This window comes from Aquarana catesbeiana, linkage group LG12 (assembly GCF_042186555.1).
Source record: "Aquarana catesbeiana isolate 2022-GZ linkage group LG12, ASM4218655v1, whole genome shotgun sequence".
Taxonomy (NCBI): Eukaryota; Metazoa; Chordata; class Amphibia; order Anura; family Ranidae; genus Aquarana; species Aquarana catesbeiana.
The window spans coordinates 586,144-601,229 of NC_133335.1; the positions used below are offsets into that span (position 1 = coordinate 586,144).

The 15,086-nt window shown below is 55.8% G+C and overlaps 1 protein-coding gene across 1 annotated transcript in view; it reads right to left on the reverse strand.

Moving 5' to 3' along the window:
* LOC141113782 (cilia- and flagella-associated protein 337-like) overlaps positions 1–15,086 on the reverse strand; it is a 178,447-nt gene that overhangs the window by 115,358 nt on the left and 48,003 nt on the right. Inside the window, exon 4 of the mRNA XM_073607063.1 lies at positions 5,878–6,124. Coding sequence (XP_073463164.1) covers positions 5,878–6,124 — 247 coding nt within the window. The remainder of the gene's footprint in view (positions 1–5,877; positions 6,125–15,086) is intronic.

Genomic DNA, 15,086 nt, shown 5'->3' on the forward strand with positions numbered 1-15,086 from the left:
GAGGAGGAGGAGGAGGAGGAGGAGGAGAAGTAAGGAGGAGGAGGAGGAGGAGGAGGAGAAGGAGAAGGAGGAGGAGGAGGAGGAAGAGGAGGAGAAGTAAGGAGGAGGAGGAGGAGGAGGAGAAGTAAGGAGGAGGAGGAGGAGGAGGAGGAGGAGGAGAAGTGAGGAGGAGGAGGAGGAGGAGGAGGAGGAGGAGAAGTGAGGAGGAGGAGGAGGAGGAGGAGGAGAAGTAAGGAGAGACGGAGGAGAAGTGAGGAGGAGGAGGAGAAGTGAGGAGGAGGAGGAGGAGGAGGAGGAGGAGGAGAAGTGAGGAGAGACGGAGGAGAAATGAGGAGGAGGAGGAGGAGAAGTGAGGAGAGACGGAGGAGAAGTGAGGAGGAGGAGGAGGAGGAGGAGTGAGGAGGAGGAGGAGGAGGAGAAGTGAGGAGAGACAGAGGAGAAGTGAGGAGGAGGAAGAGAAGTGAGGAGAGGAGGAGGAGAAGTGAGAAGAGGATACAGGAGGAGAGACGGAGGAGAAGTGAGGAGGAGGAGGAGGAGGAGGAGGAGGAGAAGTAAGGAGGAGGAGGAGGAGGAGGAGGAGGAGGAGGAGGAGGAGGAGAAGTGAGGAGGAGGAAGAGGAGGAGAAGGAGGAGAAGTAAGGAGGAGGAGGAGAAGAAGTGAGGAGGAGGAGGAGAAGTGAGGAGAGACGGAGGAGAAGTGAGGAGGAGGAGGAGGAGGAGGAGGAGGAGAAGTGAGGAGGAGGAGGAGGAGGAGGAGGAGGAGAAGTGAGGAGAGACGGAGGAGAAGTGAGGAGGAGGAGGAGGAGGAGGAGAAGTGAGGAGGAGGAGGAGGAGAAGTGAGGAGAGATGGAGGAGAAGTGAGGAGGAGGAGGAGAAGTGAGGAGAGACGGAGGAGAAGTGAGGGGGAGAAGGAGGAGGAGGAGTGAGGAGGAGGAGGAGGAGGAGAAGTGAGGAGAGACAGAGGAGAAGTGAGGAGGAGGAAGAGAAGTGAGGAGAGGAGGAGGAGAAGTGAGAAGAGGATACAGGAGGAGAGACTGAGGAGAAGTGAGGAGAGACGGAGGAGAAGTGAGGAGAGACGGAGGAGAAGTGAGGAGAGACGGAGGAGTAGAAGTGAGGAGAGGAGATGGAGGAGGTGAAGTGAGGAGAAGGAGGAGGAGGAGAGACGGAGAAGGAGAAGTGAGGAGAGACGGAGGAGAAGTGAGGAGAGACGGAGGAGAAATGAGGAGAGACGGAGGAGGAGAAGTGAGGAGAGACGGAGGAGGAGAAGTGAGGAGAGACGGAGGAGGAGAAGTGAGGAGAGACAGAGGAGAAGTGAGGAGAGACAGAGGAGAAGTGAGGAGAGACAGAGGAGAAGTGAGGAGAGGAGGAGGAGGAGGAGGAGGAGGAGGAGAAGAAGAGGAGGAGAAGGAGAAGTGAGGAGGAGGAGGAGGAGGAGGAGGAGGTGGAGGAGAAGGAGAAGTGAGGAGAGATGGAGGAGGAGAAGTGAGGAGAGACAGAGGAGAAGTGAGGAGAAGTGAGCAGAGACGGAGGAGAAGTGAGGAGAGATGGAGGAGGAGAAGTGAGGAGAGACAGAGGAGAAGTGAGGAGAGGAGGAGGAGGAGGAGGAGGAGAAGTGAGGAAAAATGGAGGAGGAGGAGGAGGAGAAGTGAGGAAAGACGGAGGAGAAGTGAGGAGAGGAGGAGGAGAAGTGAGAAGAGGATACAGGAGGAGAGATGGAGGAGAAGTGAGGAGAGGAGGAGGAGGAGGAGGAAAAGTGAGAAGAGCATACAGGAGGAGAGACGGAGGAGAAGTGAGGAGAGGAGGAGGAGGAAAAGTGAGGAGAGGATACAGGTGGAGAGACGGAGGAGAAGTGAGGAGAAGTGAGGGGAGGATAGAGGAGGAGAGAAGGAGGAGAAGTGAGGAGAGGATACAGGAGGAAAGGATACAGGAGGAGAGGAGGAGGAGGAGGAGGAGGAGGAGGAAAGGATACAGGAGGAGAGGAGGAGGAGGAGGAGGAGGAGGAGGAGGAGGAGAAGTGAGGAAAGGATACAGGAGGAAAGGATACAGGAGGAGAGGAGGAGGAGGAGGAGGAGGAGGAGGAGGAGGAGGAGGAGGAGGAGGAAAGGATACAGGAGGAGAGGAGGAGGAGGAGGAGGAGGAGGAGGAGGAGGAGGAGGAGGAGGAGAAGTGAGGAAAGGATACAGGAGGAGAGGAGAGGAGGAGGAGGAGGAGGAGGAGAAGTGAGGAAAAACGGAGGAGGAGGAGGAGAAGTGAGGAAAGACGGAGGAGAAGTGAGGAGAGGAGGAGGAGAAGTGAGAAGAGGATACAGGAGGAGAGACTGAGGAGAAGTGAGGAGAGGAGGAGGAGGAGGAGGAAAAGTGAGAAGAGGATACAGGAGGAGGAGGAGGAGGAGGAGGAGAAGTGAGGAGAAGATACAGGAGGAGAGAAGGAGGAGAAGTGAGGAAAGGATATAGGAGGAGAGGAGGAGGAGGAGGAAGAGAAGTGAGGAGAGGATACAGGAGGAGAGGAGGAGAAGTTTTTTGATCCACAGCCGGATCCAGCCCCCCCATTCCAGTGATCCACAGCCAGATCCTGCCTCCCCCCCATTCCAGTGATCCACAGCCAGATCCTGCCTCCCCCCCATTCCAGTGATCCACAGCCGGATCCAGCCTCCCCCCATTCCAGTGATCCACAGCCAGATCCAGCCTCCCCCCATTCCAGTGACCCACAGCCAGATCCAGCCTCCCCCCCATTCCAGTGATCCACAGCCAGATCCAGCCTCCCCCCATTCCAGTGATCCACAGCCAGATCCAGCCTCCCCCCATTCCAGTGACCCACAGCCAGATCCAGCCTCCCCCATTCCAGTGATCCACAGCCAGATCCAGCCTCCCCCCATTCCAGTGATCCACAGCCAGATCCAGCCTCCCCCCATTCCAGTGACCCACAGCCAGATCCAGCCTCCCCCCATTCCAGTGATCCACAGCCGGATCCAGCCTCCCCCCCATTCCAGTGATCCACAGCCAGATCCAGCCTCCCCCCATTCCAGTGATCCACAGCCGGATCCAGCCTCCCCCCCATTCCAGTGATCCACAGCCGGATCCAGCCTCCCCCATTCCATTGATCCACAGCCAGATCCAGCCTCCCCCATTCCAGTGATCCACAGCCAGATCCAGCCTCCCCCCCATTCCAGTGATCCACAGCCGGATCCAGTCTCCCCCCCATTCCAGTGATCCACAGCCAGATCCAGCCTCCCCCCCCATTCCAGTGATCCACAGCCAGATCCAGCCTCCCCCCCATTCCAGTGATCCACAGCCAGATCCAGCCTCCCCCCATTCCAGTGACCCACAGCCGGATCCAGCCCCCCCCATTCCAGTGATCCACAGCCGGATCCAGTCTCCCCCCATTCCAGTGATCCACAGCCGGATCCAGCCTCCCCCCCATTCCAGTGATCCACAGCCGGATCCAGCCTCCCCCCCATTCCAGTGATCCACAGCCGGATCCAGCCTCCCCCCCATTCCAGTGATCCACAGCCGGATCCAGCCTCCCCCCATTCCAGTGATCCACAGCCGGATCCAGCCTCCCCCATTCCAGTGATCCACAGCCAGATCCAGCCTCCCCATTCCAGTGATCCACAGCCAGATCCAGCCTCCCCCCCATTCCAGTGATCCACAGCTGGATCCAGTCTCCCCCCATCCCAGTGATCCACAGCCGGATCCAGCCTCCCCCCATTCCAGTGATCCACAGCCAGATCCAGCCTCCCCCCATTCCAGTGATCCACAGCCAGATCCAGCCTCCCCCCCATTCCAGTGATCCACAGCCAGATCCAGCCTCCCCCCATTCCAGTGACCCACAGCCGGATCCAGCCTCCCCCCCATTCCAGTGATCCACAGCCGGATCCAGTCTCCCCCCATTCCAGTGATCCACAGCCGGATCCAACCTTCCCCCCTATTCCAGTGATCCACAGCCGGATCCAGCCTCCCCCCCATTCCAGTGATCCACAGCCGGATCCAGCCTCCCCCCATTCCAGTGATCCACAGCCAGATCCAGCCTCCCCCCATTCTAGTGATCCAGCCTCCCCCCCATTCCAGTGATCCACAGCCAGATCCAGCCTCCCCCATTCCAGTGATCCACAGCCGGATCCAGCCTCCCCCCATTCCAGTGATCCACAGCCGGATCCAGCCTCCTCCCAGTACAGTGATCCATAACCGGATCCAGCCTCCCCCCATTCCAGTGATCCACAGCCGGATCCAGCCTCCCCCCATTCCAGTGATTCACAGCCAGATCCAGCCTCCCCCCAGTACAGTGATCCACAGCCAGATCCAGCCTCCCCCCCATTCCAGTGATCCAGCCTCCCCCCATTCCAGTGATCCACAGCCGGATCCAGCCTCCCCCCATTCCAGTGATCCACAGCCAGATCCAGCCTTCCCCATTACAGTGATCCACAGCCAGATCCAGCCTCCCCCCCATTCCAGTGATCCACAGCCGGATCCAGTCTCCCCCCATCCCAGTGATCCACAGCCGGATCCAGCCTCCCCCCATTCCAGTGATCCACAGCCAGATCCAGCCTCCCCCCCATTCCAGTGATCCACAGCCGGATCCAGCCTCCCCCCCATTCCAGTGATCCACAGCCGGATCCAGCCTCCCCCCCATTCCAGTGATCCACAGCCAGATCCAGCCTCCCCCCATTCCTGTGATCCACAGCCGGATCCAGCCTCCCCCATTCCAGTGATCCACAGCCAGATCCAGCCTCCCCCATTCCAGTGATCCACAGCCAGATCCAGCCTCCCCCCCATTCCAGTGATCCACAGCCAGATCCAGTCTCCCCCCATCCCAGTGATCCACAGCCGGATCCAGCCTCCCCCCCATTCCAGTGATCCACAGCCAGATCCAGCCTCCAACCATTCCAGTGATCCACAGCCAGATCCAGCCTCCCCCCATTCCAGTGACCCACAGCCGGATCCAGCCTCCCCCCCATTCCAGTGATCCACAGCCGGATCCAGTCTCCCCCCATTCCAGTGATCCACAGCCGGATCCAGCCTCTCCCCCATTCCAGTGATCCACAGCCGGATCCAGCCTCCCCCCATTCCAGTGATCCACAGCCAGATCCAGCCTCCCCCCATTCTAGTGATCCAGCCTCCCCCCCATTCCAGTGATCCACAGCCGGATCCAGCCTCCTCCCAGTACAGTGATCCATAACCGGATCCAGCCTCCCCCCATTCCAGTGATCCACAGCCAGATCCAGCCTCCCCCCATTCCAGTGATTCACAGCCAGATCCAGCCTCCCCCCAGTACAGTGATCCACAGCCAGATCCAGCCTCCCCCCCATTCCAGTGATCCAGCCTCCCCCCCATTCCAGTGATCCACAGCCAGATCCAGCCTCCCCCCCATTCCAGTGATCCACAGCCGGATCCAGCCTCCCCCCATTCCAGTGATCCACAGCCGGATCCAGCCCCCCCCCCATTCCAGTGACCCACAGCCAGATCCAGCCTCCCCCCCCCATTCCAGTGATCCACAGCCGGATCCAGCCTCCCCCCATTCCAGTGATCCACAGCCAGATCCAGCCTCCCCCATTCCAGTTATCCACAGCCAGATCCAGCCTCCCCCCCATTCCAGTGACCCACAGCCAGATCCAGCCTCCCCCCCATTCCAGTTATCCACAGCCGGATCCAGCCTCCCCCCATTCCAGTGATCCACAGCCAGATCCAGCCTCCCCCCCATTCCAGTGACCCACAGCCAGATCCAGCCCCCCCCCCATTCCAGTGACCCACAGCCAGATCCAGCCTCCCCCCCATTCCAGTGATCCACAGCCGGATCCAGCCTCCCCCCATTCCAGTGATCCATAGCCAGATCCAGCCTCTAGTACCAACCTATAAAAAGGAAGGTAGGAGACTCTTCATACCTTGTTAAACAGAAGCTCCATGCTGTTTTCCCAGAACTGTGAACCGAATAGGTCAGACAGAACCTTCTGAAACTCTTTCAGGGTCATATTTCCGACCCGCTGTGGGCCCAGCACAGCTTTCCTCCTTCTCCCCGTCTCTTCAGCCCTCTCTTCATGCTGGTTGTGATTGGCAAAAATTTCTTCTAACCGCAGCAAGTCATCCAAACGGAACTTCTCCTCCAACCGCATGTTCTCATTTCGATCAAAGCTGGATCAACAGAAAGAATCAGAAGTTTAACTGATGGAACCAGAAGACTGACCATACAGAAAAAAATCAGACTAATCCCCACTATTCTCTTCACTAATTGTAATCCCTACAAAAAAGACAATCCTTTCCACCTGCAGAGAATTTGTTACATACAGGGTACAAGTCACCTTCATCCATAACCCATTATTTAAGGATTGTGTGGAGGACAGAGGAGGACATGTAGAGCCACCAGAAGAGAAACCACGCCTACAGACAGAAGAGGACATGTAGAGCCCCATAAGAGGAACCACGCCTACAGACAGAAGAGGACATGTAGAGCCCCCAGAAGAGAAACTACGCCTACAGACAGAAGAGGAAATGTAGAGCCCCTAGAAGAGAAACCATGCCTACAGACAGAGGAGTACATGTAGAGCCCATAAGAGGAACCACGCCTATAGACAGAGGAGGACATGTAGAGCCCCCAGAAGAGAAACCACGCCTACAGACAGAAGAGGACATGTAGAGCCCCATAAGAGGAACCACGCCTACACACAGAGGACATGTAGAGCCCCCAGAAGAGAAACCACGCCTACAGACAGAAGAGGACATGTAGAGCCCCCAGAAGAGGAACCACGCCTACACATGGAGGTGGACATGTAGAGCCCCCAGAAGAGAAACTACGCCTACAGACAGAAGAGGAAATGTAGAGCCCCTAGAAGAGGAACCACGCCTACAGACAGAAGAGGACATGTAGAGCCCCCAGAAGAGGAACCACGCCTACACACGGAGGAGGACATGTAGAGCCCCCAGAAGAGAAACCACGCCTACAGAGAGAAGAGGACATGTAGAGCCCCCAGAAGAGGAACCACGCCTACAGACAGAGGAGGACATGTAGAGCCCCCAGAAGAGGAATCACGCCTACACACAGAGGAGGACATGTAGAGCCCCCAGAAGAGAAACCACGCCTACAGACAGAAGAGGACATGTAGAGCCCTATAAGAGGAACCACACCTACAAACAGAGGAGGACATGTAGAGCCCCCAGAAGAGGAACCACGCCTACAGACAGAAGAGGACATGTAGAGCCCCCAGAAGAGGAACCACGCCTACAGACAGAAGAGGACATGTAGAGCCCCCAGAAGAGGAACCACGCCTACAGACAGAGGAGGACATGTAGAGCCCCCAGAAGAGAAACTACGCCTACAGACAGAAGAGGAAATGTAGAGCCCCTAGAAGAGGAACCACGCCTACAGACAGAAGAGGACATGTAGAGCCCCCAGAAGAGGAACCACGCCTACACACGGAGGAGGACATGTAGAGCCCCCAGAAGAGAAACCACGCCTACAGAGAGAAGAGGACATGTAGAGCCCCCAGAAGAGGAACCACGCCTACAGACAGAGGAGGACATGTAGAGCCCCCAGAAGAGGAATCACGCCTACACACAGAGGAGGACATGTAGAGCCCCCAGAAGAGAAACCACGCCTACAGACAGAAGAGGACATGTAGAGCCCTATAAGAGGAACCACGCCTACACACAGAGGAGGACATGTAGAGCCCCCAGAAGAGGAACCACGCCTACAGACAGAAGAGGAAATGTAGAGCCCCTAGAAGAGGAACCACGCCTACAGACAGAGGAGGACATGTAGAGCCCCCAGAAGAGGAATCACGCCTACACACGGAGGTGGACATGTAGAGCCCCCAGAAGAGAAACCATGCCTACAGACAGAAGAGGACATGTAGAGCCCATAAGAGGAACCACGCCTACACACAGAGGAGGACATGTAGAGCCCCCAGAAGAGAAACCACACCTACAGACAGAAGAGGACATGTAGAGCCCCATAAGAGGAACCACGCCTACAGACAGAAGAGGACATGTAGAGCCCCCAGAAGAGGAACCACGCCTACAGACAGAGGAGGACATGTAGAGCCCCCAGAAGAGGAACCACGCCTACAGATAGAGGAGGACATGTAGAGCCCCCAGAAGAGAAACTACGCCTACAGACAGAAGAGGAAATGTAGAGCCCCTAGAAGAGGAACCACGCCTACAGACAGAAGAGGACATGTAGAGCCCCCAGAAGAGGAACCACGCCTACAGACAGAAGAGGACATGTAGAGCCCCCAGAAGAGGAACCACGCCTACAGACAGAAGAGGACATGTAGAGCCCCCAGAAGAGGAACCACGCCTACAGACAGAGGAGGACATGTAGAGCCCCCAGAAGAGGAACCACGCCTACACATGGAGGTGGACATGTAGAGCCCCCAGAAGAGAAACCATGCCTACAGACAGAAGAGGACATGTAGAGCCCATAAGAGGAACCACGCCTACACATGGAGGTGGACATGTAGAGCCCCCAGAAGAGAAATCACGCCTACAGACAGAAGAGGACATGTAGAGCCCCCAGAAGAGAAACCACGCCTACAGACAGAAGAGGACATGTAGAGCCCCCAGAAGAGGAACCACGCCTACAGACAGAGGAGGACATGTAGAGCCCCCAGAAGAGGAATCACGCCTACACACGGAGGTGGACATGTAGAGCCCCCAGAAGAGGAACCACGCCTACAGACAGAAGAGGACATGTAGAGCCCCCAGAAGAGGAACCACGCCTACAGACAGAAGAGGACATGTAGAGCCCCCAGAAGAGGAACCACGCCTACAGACAGAGGAGGACATGTAGAGCCCCCAGAAGAGGAACCACGCCTACACATGGAGGTGGACATGTAGAGCCCCCAGAAGAGAAACCATGCCTACAGACAGAAGAGGACATGTAGAGCCCATAAGAGGAACCACGCCTACACATGGAGGTGGACATGTAGAGCCCCCAGAAGAGAAATCACGCCTACAGACAGAAGAGGACATGTAGAGCCCATAAGAGGAACCACGCCTACACACAGAGGTGGACATGTAGAGCCCCCAGAAGAGAAACCACGCCTACAGACAGAAGAGGACATGTAGAGCCCCATAAGAGGAACCACGTCTACAGACAGAGGAGGACATGTAGAGCCCCCAGAAGAGGAACCACGCCTACAGACAGAAGAGGACATGTAGAGCCCCCAGAAGAGGAACCACGCCTACAGACAGAGGAGGACATGTAGAGCCCCCAGAAGAGGAACCACGCCTACAGACAGAAGAGGACATGTAGAGCCCCCAGAAGAGGAACCACGCCTACAGACAGAGGAGGACATGTAGAGCCCCATAAGAGGAACCACGCCTACAGACAGAGGAGTACATGTAGAGCCCCCAGAAGAGAAACTACGCTTACAGACAGAGGAAGACATGTAGAGCCCCCAGAAGAGAAACTACGCCTACAGACAGAAGAGGACATGTAGAGCCCCCAGAAGAGGAACCACGCCTGCAGACAGAAGAGGACATGTTGAGCCCCCAGAAGAAAAACTAAGCCTACAGACAGAAGAGGACACGTAGAGCCCCAAAAGAAAAACCACGCCTACCAACAGAAGAGGACATGTAGAGCCCCCAGAAGAGGAACCATGCCTACAGACAGAAGAGGACACATAAAGGCCCCAGAAGAGGAACCACGCTTACAGACAGAAGAGGACATGTAGAGCCCCCAGAAGAGGAACCACGCCTGCAGACAGAGGAGGACATGTAGATCCCTCAGAAGAAAAAACACGTCTACATACAGAGGAGGACATGTAGATCCCCCAGGAGAAAAACCTCGCCTACAAACAGAAGAGGACATGTAGAGCCCCCAGAATAAAAAACACGTCTACAGACAGAAGAGGACATGTAGAGCAACCCAGAAGAAAAACCATGCCTACAGACAGAGGAGGACATGTAGAGCCCCCAGAAGAAAAAACACACCTACAGACAGAAGAGAACATGTAGAGCCCCCAGAAGAGGAACCAAACCTACAGACAGAAGAGGACATGTAGCGCCCCCAGAAGAGAAACCACGCCTACAGACAGAAGAGGACATGTAGCGTCCCCATAAGAAAAACCACGCCTACAGACAGAAGAGGATATGTAGAGGTCCAAGAAGAGGAGGACATGTAGAGCCCCCATGAATACCACAGCTAAGAGACCATCTTCTGTACAATCGTATTATCTGATATTCGAAGCTCTAGGAAAAATCTGCCATTGTCTGGCACTGACTGATGGCTATACACACCCACAATACAGATCTATGAAAAGATGACACATTGCAACGGCTTCATCAGATCACCGATTCGATTTCCCGGCATTATTACAGTATGTAGCCATGAGCTGGCTAATGCTTCCTGCATTGTCAGGAGACGCTGTGCAGTGTTGCTACTGTGCTCTGGACTCTGTGTTGTCATATCCTGAATATAGAGTGACTGAGTTCTATGAGTAAAGCAAAGCATCTTGGGACGTGTAGTCCATGGAGTCAAGATTTGCATTCGCTGGACTGTTTTGAACTACAAATACCAGCCGGCTGGAGAAGTAGAACAGGATCCTGGGAGAGGTGACAAAAGGCCTGTGTGTGGGCGGGATCTTCCTCTTGAGACCCCGGCCTGGAAACTGCAAGTGATTCTGTGTTGGTGTGTGCAGTGGCTGAGAGAGGGAGATTCATTGCGTGTGGGTGCAGGAGCATCCATCGCCAGGTACCTCTGTCCGACCAGCGGCGGCCTGGAGGTCGTTCTTCACATGTCCATGCCAGATCCAGCCGAGCTGAAGTGCGGTGTGTCACCAGACCGCTGTACCCATTGAGAAGGGCTCCACCAAGGCCTATCGCTGAGGCCCATGCCTTTTCCATTACCAAGAGTTGTTGGGACTGGTGAGCGGGCACTAGACTATTCTTTTACCACAGAGACACTGCATGCAGACATCACTGTTTGTCCCTTTGCCCAAGCCTGTAGGACCTGGTGCTACACCGACTCCTCTTCCACAGGAAATCATAAATACCCTTTGCTACACATTGCCGATTATCACCAGGCTGCTCCTTCCCACTAAGGGATTGTTCAGTTAGTAACCTAAGTACAAGTTTCTACTGTACACCGAGGACTATTTACTGACTGAGCGGGTTTACGTATTCAAGAGTTATTAGTTCTATTCATTTAAGGACAATATAACTTACCGAACTATCTGATCTGACCTGTGGTATTGGGGCACAGAAGAGAGTGGTGTGACAATAGCAGCCACCCCTCTGCCCCCCTCCTGCCTTGTCACCACTCTGCCCCTCTCCTGCCTGGTCACCCCTCTGCCCCTCCTCCTGCCTGGTCACCCCTCTGTCCCCCCTCCTGCCTGGTCACCCCTCTGCCCCTCCTCCTGCCTGGTCACCCCTCTGTCCCTCTCCTGCCTGGTCACCCCTCTGCCCCCCTCCTGCCTGGTCACCCCTCTGCCCCTCCTCCTGCCTGGTCACCCCTCTGCCCCTCCTCCTGCCTGGTCACCCCTCTGCCCCTCCTCCTGCCTGGTCACCCCTCTGTCCCTCTCCTGCCTTGGTCACCCCTCTGCCCCTCCTCCTGCCTGGTCCCCCCTCTGTCCCTCTCCTGCCTGGTCACCCCTCTGCCCCTCCTCCTGCCTGGTCACCCCTCTGCACCTCTCCTGCCTGGTCACCCCTCTGCACCTCTCCTGCCTGGTCACCTCTTTGCCCCCCTCCTGCCTGGTCACCCCTCTGCCCCCCTCCTGCCTGATCACCCCTCTGCACCTCTCCTGCCTGGTCACCCCTCTGTACCTCTCCTGCCTGGTCACCCCTCTGCACCTCTCCTGCCTGGTCACCCCTCTGCACCTCTCCTGCCTGGTCACCCCTCTGCCCCTCTCCTGCCTGGTCACCCCTCTGTCCCTCTCCTGCCTGGTCACCCCTCTGTCCCTCTCCTGCCTGGTCACCCCTCTGTACCTCTCCTGCCTGATCCCATAAGTTTCCAGCTAAATGGAGTGTTGCTTGAAAAGTCTTTATTTTATACAATCAGTTGTTTTTATTATTGCTTCTGTGTCAGTGTTTTATATTGTTTATTATTTCTTTTCCTGCTTCTGTGAAGCTTCCTCAGGGTTTATACCACTGGGCATTTATAGCCTTACAGTAAACATCATTCAACTTCTTCACTTACATTGTGTATATGTCTTTGATTATCACTGAACCCCGGGAGGTTGTCAGAGGTGTGGGAGGACTTGCATGGTCGGGGCAACCAGTGGGGTACAGATTCAGCAAGCGGCCCTTATGGATTACAAATGAATACGATGTAGTCCCCATCCTAGGTAGGTGCATCGTTTTGGGGTTTTCCTGCTTAACAGGGGGATTGTCAGGAGAATTTATGTGCTCTCAGCCTAATGCAGCGTATACACGACCGGCCTTTCAGGGAAACTAGGTCCAACATTCTTCCCGGCGGACTTCCGACTGACTTTCTGAACGGATGGACTTGCCTACGCACGACGGACTTTCCGGCAGACTAGGTCCGCCGGTCTTCCCGACGGACTTTCGACGGAGTTATGGCGGACTTTCCGAGTGCTTTGCCCACACAAGGCCAAGTCCGTTCATTTTGAACATGACTCGGGTATGACGGGACTAGAAAAGGAAGTCAATCTAGCTGCTTTTAAATCGGCGAGATTGACACCTTGTGAGCCCAGTCGCTGGGCATACCAGGCCCTTAGGTCTGGTATGGATTTTAAGGGGAACCCCCTACGCCAAAAAAACGTTGTGGGGTCCCCCCAAAATCCATACTAGACCCCAATCCGAGCACGCAGCCCGGCCGGTCAGGAAGGGGGGTGGGGACGAGCGAGTGCCCCCCTCTCCTGAACCGTACCAGGCCGCATGCCCTCAACATGGGGTGGGGGTGCTTTGGGGGAGGGGGCGCCCTGCGGCCCCCACCACCCCAAAGCACCTTGTCCCCATGTTGATGAGGACAAGGGCCTCTTCCCGACAACCCTGGCCGTTAATAAGGGGGCCCCCAGATCCTGGCCCCCCACCCTATGTGAATGAGTATGGGGTACATGGTACCCCTACCCATTCACCTGGGGGAAAAAGTGTCAATAAAAAAAAAAAAACACACTACACAGGTTTTTAAAGTAATTTATTAGACAGCTTCGGGGGTCTTCTTCTGACACCGGGGGTCTTCTTCCAACTTTGGGGGTCCCGCCGGCCTCTTCTCCCAGCGTCCGGTTGGTTCTTCTCCGCTCTCTCTGGCCTCTTCTACCAGTGTTCAACCTCTTCTGCCGACTCCTCTGCTATCTTCTGCCGCTCTTTTGCTAGCGGTGGCCCAGACTTCTGCCTTCTTGTCTTCTTCCGATGTTGACACGACGCTCTCTGGCTCTAATGCTCTCTGACCCCGCCCCCTTAAAACGTCACAGTCTCAGCATGCCCAGGGACTGTGATGTCTTAAGGGGGTGGGGTCACCGCCTATATAAGTCATAGCGGAGTGCCCAGAGAGCATTACAGCCGGAGAGAGCGTTGTGTCAACATCGGAAGAAGAGAAGAGGGAAGAAGACAAGAAGGCAGAAGTCCGGGCCACCACTAGCAAAAGAGCAGCAGAAGATAGCGGAGGAGCTGGCAGAAGAACTGGAACACCGGGAGAAGAGGCCAGAGAGAGCGGAGAAGAACCAACCGGATGCCGGGAGAAGAGGTCAGAAGAAGACCCCCAGAGTTGGAAGAAGACCCCCTGGAGCTGTCTAATAAATTACTTTAAAAACCTGTGTAGTGTGTTTTTTTATTGACACTTTTCCCCCAGGTGAATGGGTAGGGGTACCATGTACCCCATACTCATTCACATAGGGTGGGGGGCCAGGATCTGGGGGCACCCCTATTAAAGGGGGCTCCTGGATTACGATAAGCCCCCCGCCCGCAGATCCCGACAACCAACGGCCAGGGTTGTCGGGAAGAGGCCCTTGTCCTCATCAACATGGGGACAAGGAGCTTTGAGGTGGTGGGGGCCGCAGGGCACCCCCTCCCCCAAAACACCAAAGCACCCCCCATGTTGAGGACATGCAGCCTGGTACGGTTCAGGAGGAGGGGCGCTCGCTTGTCCCCACCCCCCTTCCTGACCGGCTGCGTGCTCGGATCGGGGTCTGGTATGGATTTTGGGAGGGACCCCACGCCATTTTTTTTGGCGTAGGGGGTTTCCCTTAAAATCCATACCAGACCTAAGGGCCTGGTATGCCCCGGGCTCGCCGCAATAGGAAAATTTGTTTTTCCTATTGCAGCGAGCGCGAGATGCAGTACCCTGCCCTTGCGTCGTATCTAGTCCGTCGGACCAGCATACAGACGAACGGGCTTTCCATCAGGAGTTACGACGTAAAGATTTGAAACAGGCTTCAAATCTAAAGTACGTCTGATGCAGCCCACACACGGTCGGATTGTCCGTCGGATTCAGTCCATCGGACCAGTCCGGGTCAGAAAGTCCGCTCGCGTGTACGCCCCATAAGAGGGAGCAGTGATCCATTGATAGGGTCTGCTCAGTATGATCAGATGCTGCTCATGTTGTCTGCCTTTTTCACACTAGTCCAATAGGAAGGGGCCTATTGAACAGTGGGAGGAAACCTGACAAATGGGAGCATGGGTGTAGATACAGCCCTGGCCATTGGCAGAGGAAGGTGACTCAAGGCATGCTGGGTGACTGTATTTATACCAGGAGAGCACATGTGCATGGGGTCTTCGGCTGGAGAGTGGGGTCCCGGAGGAGGGGAGTGGGGGGGGCTGCTGCCCCTCCTCTGTACAGGCTGTCATGTGGCCTCAGGTAGTTGACCTGAGGGTCAGAGTCGCAACCCAGATGGCCTGCAGAACTGACTGGGAGGGAAACACACCTAGAAGGATCTGTTCCTGACTACTGTGAATACAGACCTAAGTCTAGGGGCTTATTCTGTGAGGACCATCCCTAGACGGGTGCCAGCTAAAGGGGATACTGGTTAGTGTCCCGAAGAATTAGGGTTCATTGAGTCTCCTGCTATAGCAAGCAAAGGACTTATTCTTCCATACAAATGTTGTAGAGTTCAGCAGAGGGTCTGCTATTCAAGTCAACCAAGGCAGGCCAAGTGAGAGTTGTCCTCATCTGTGTATAGTTCAAGTTGGAGTATCCCAC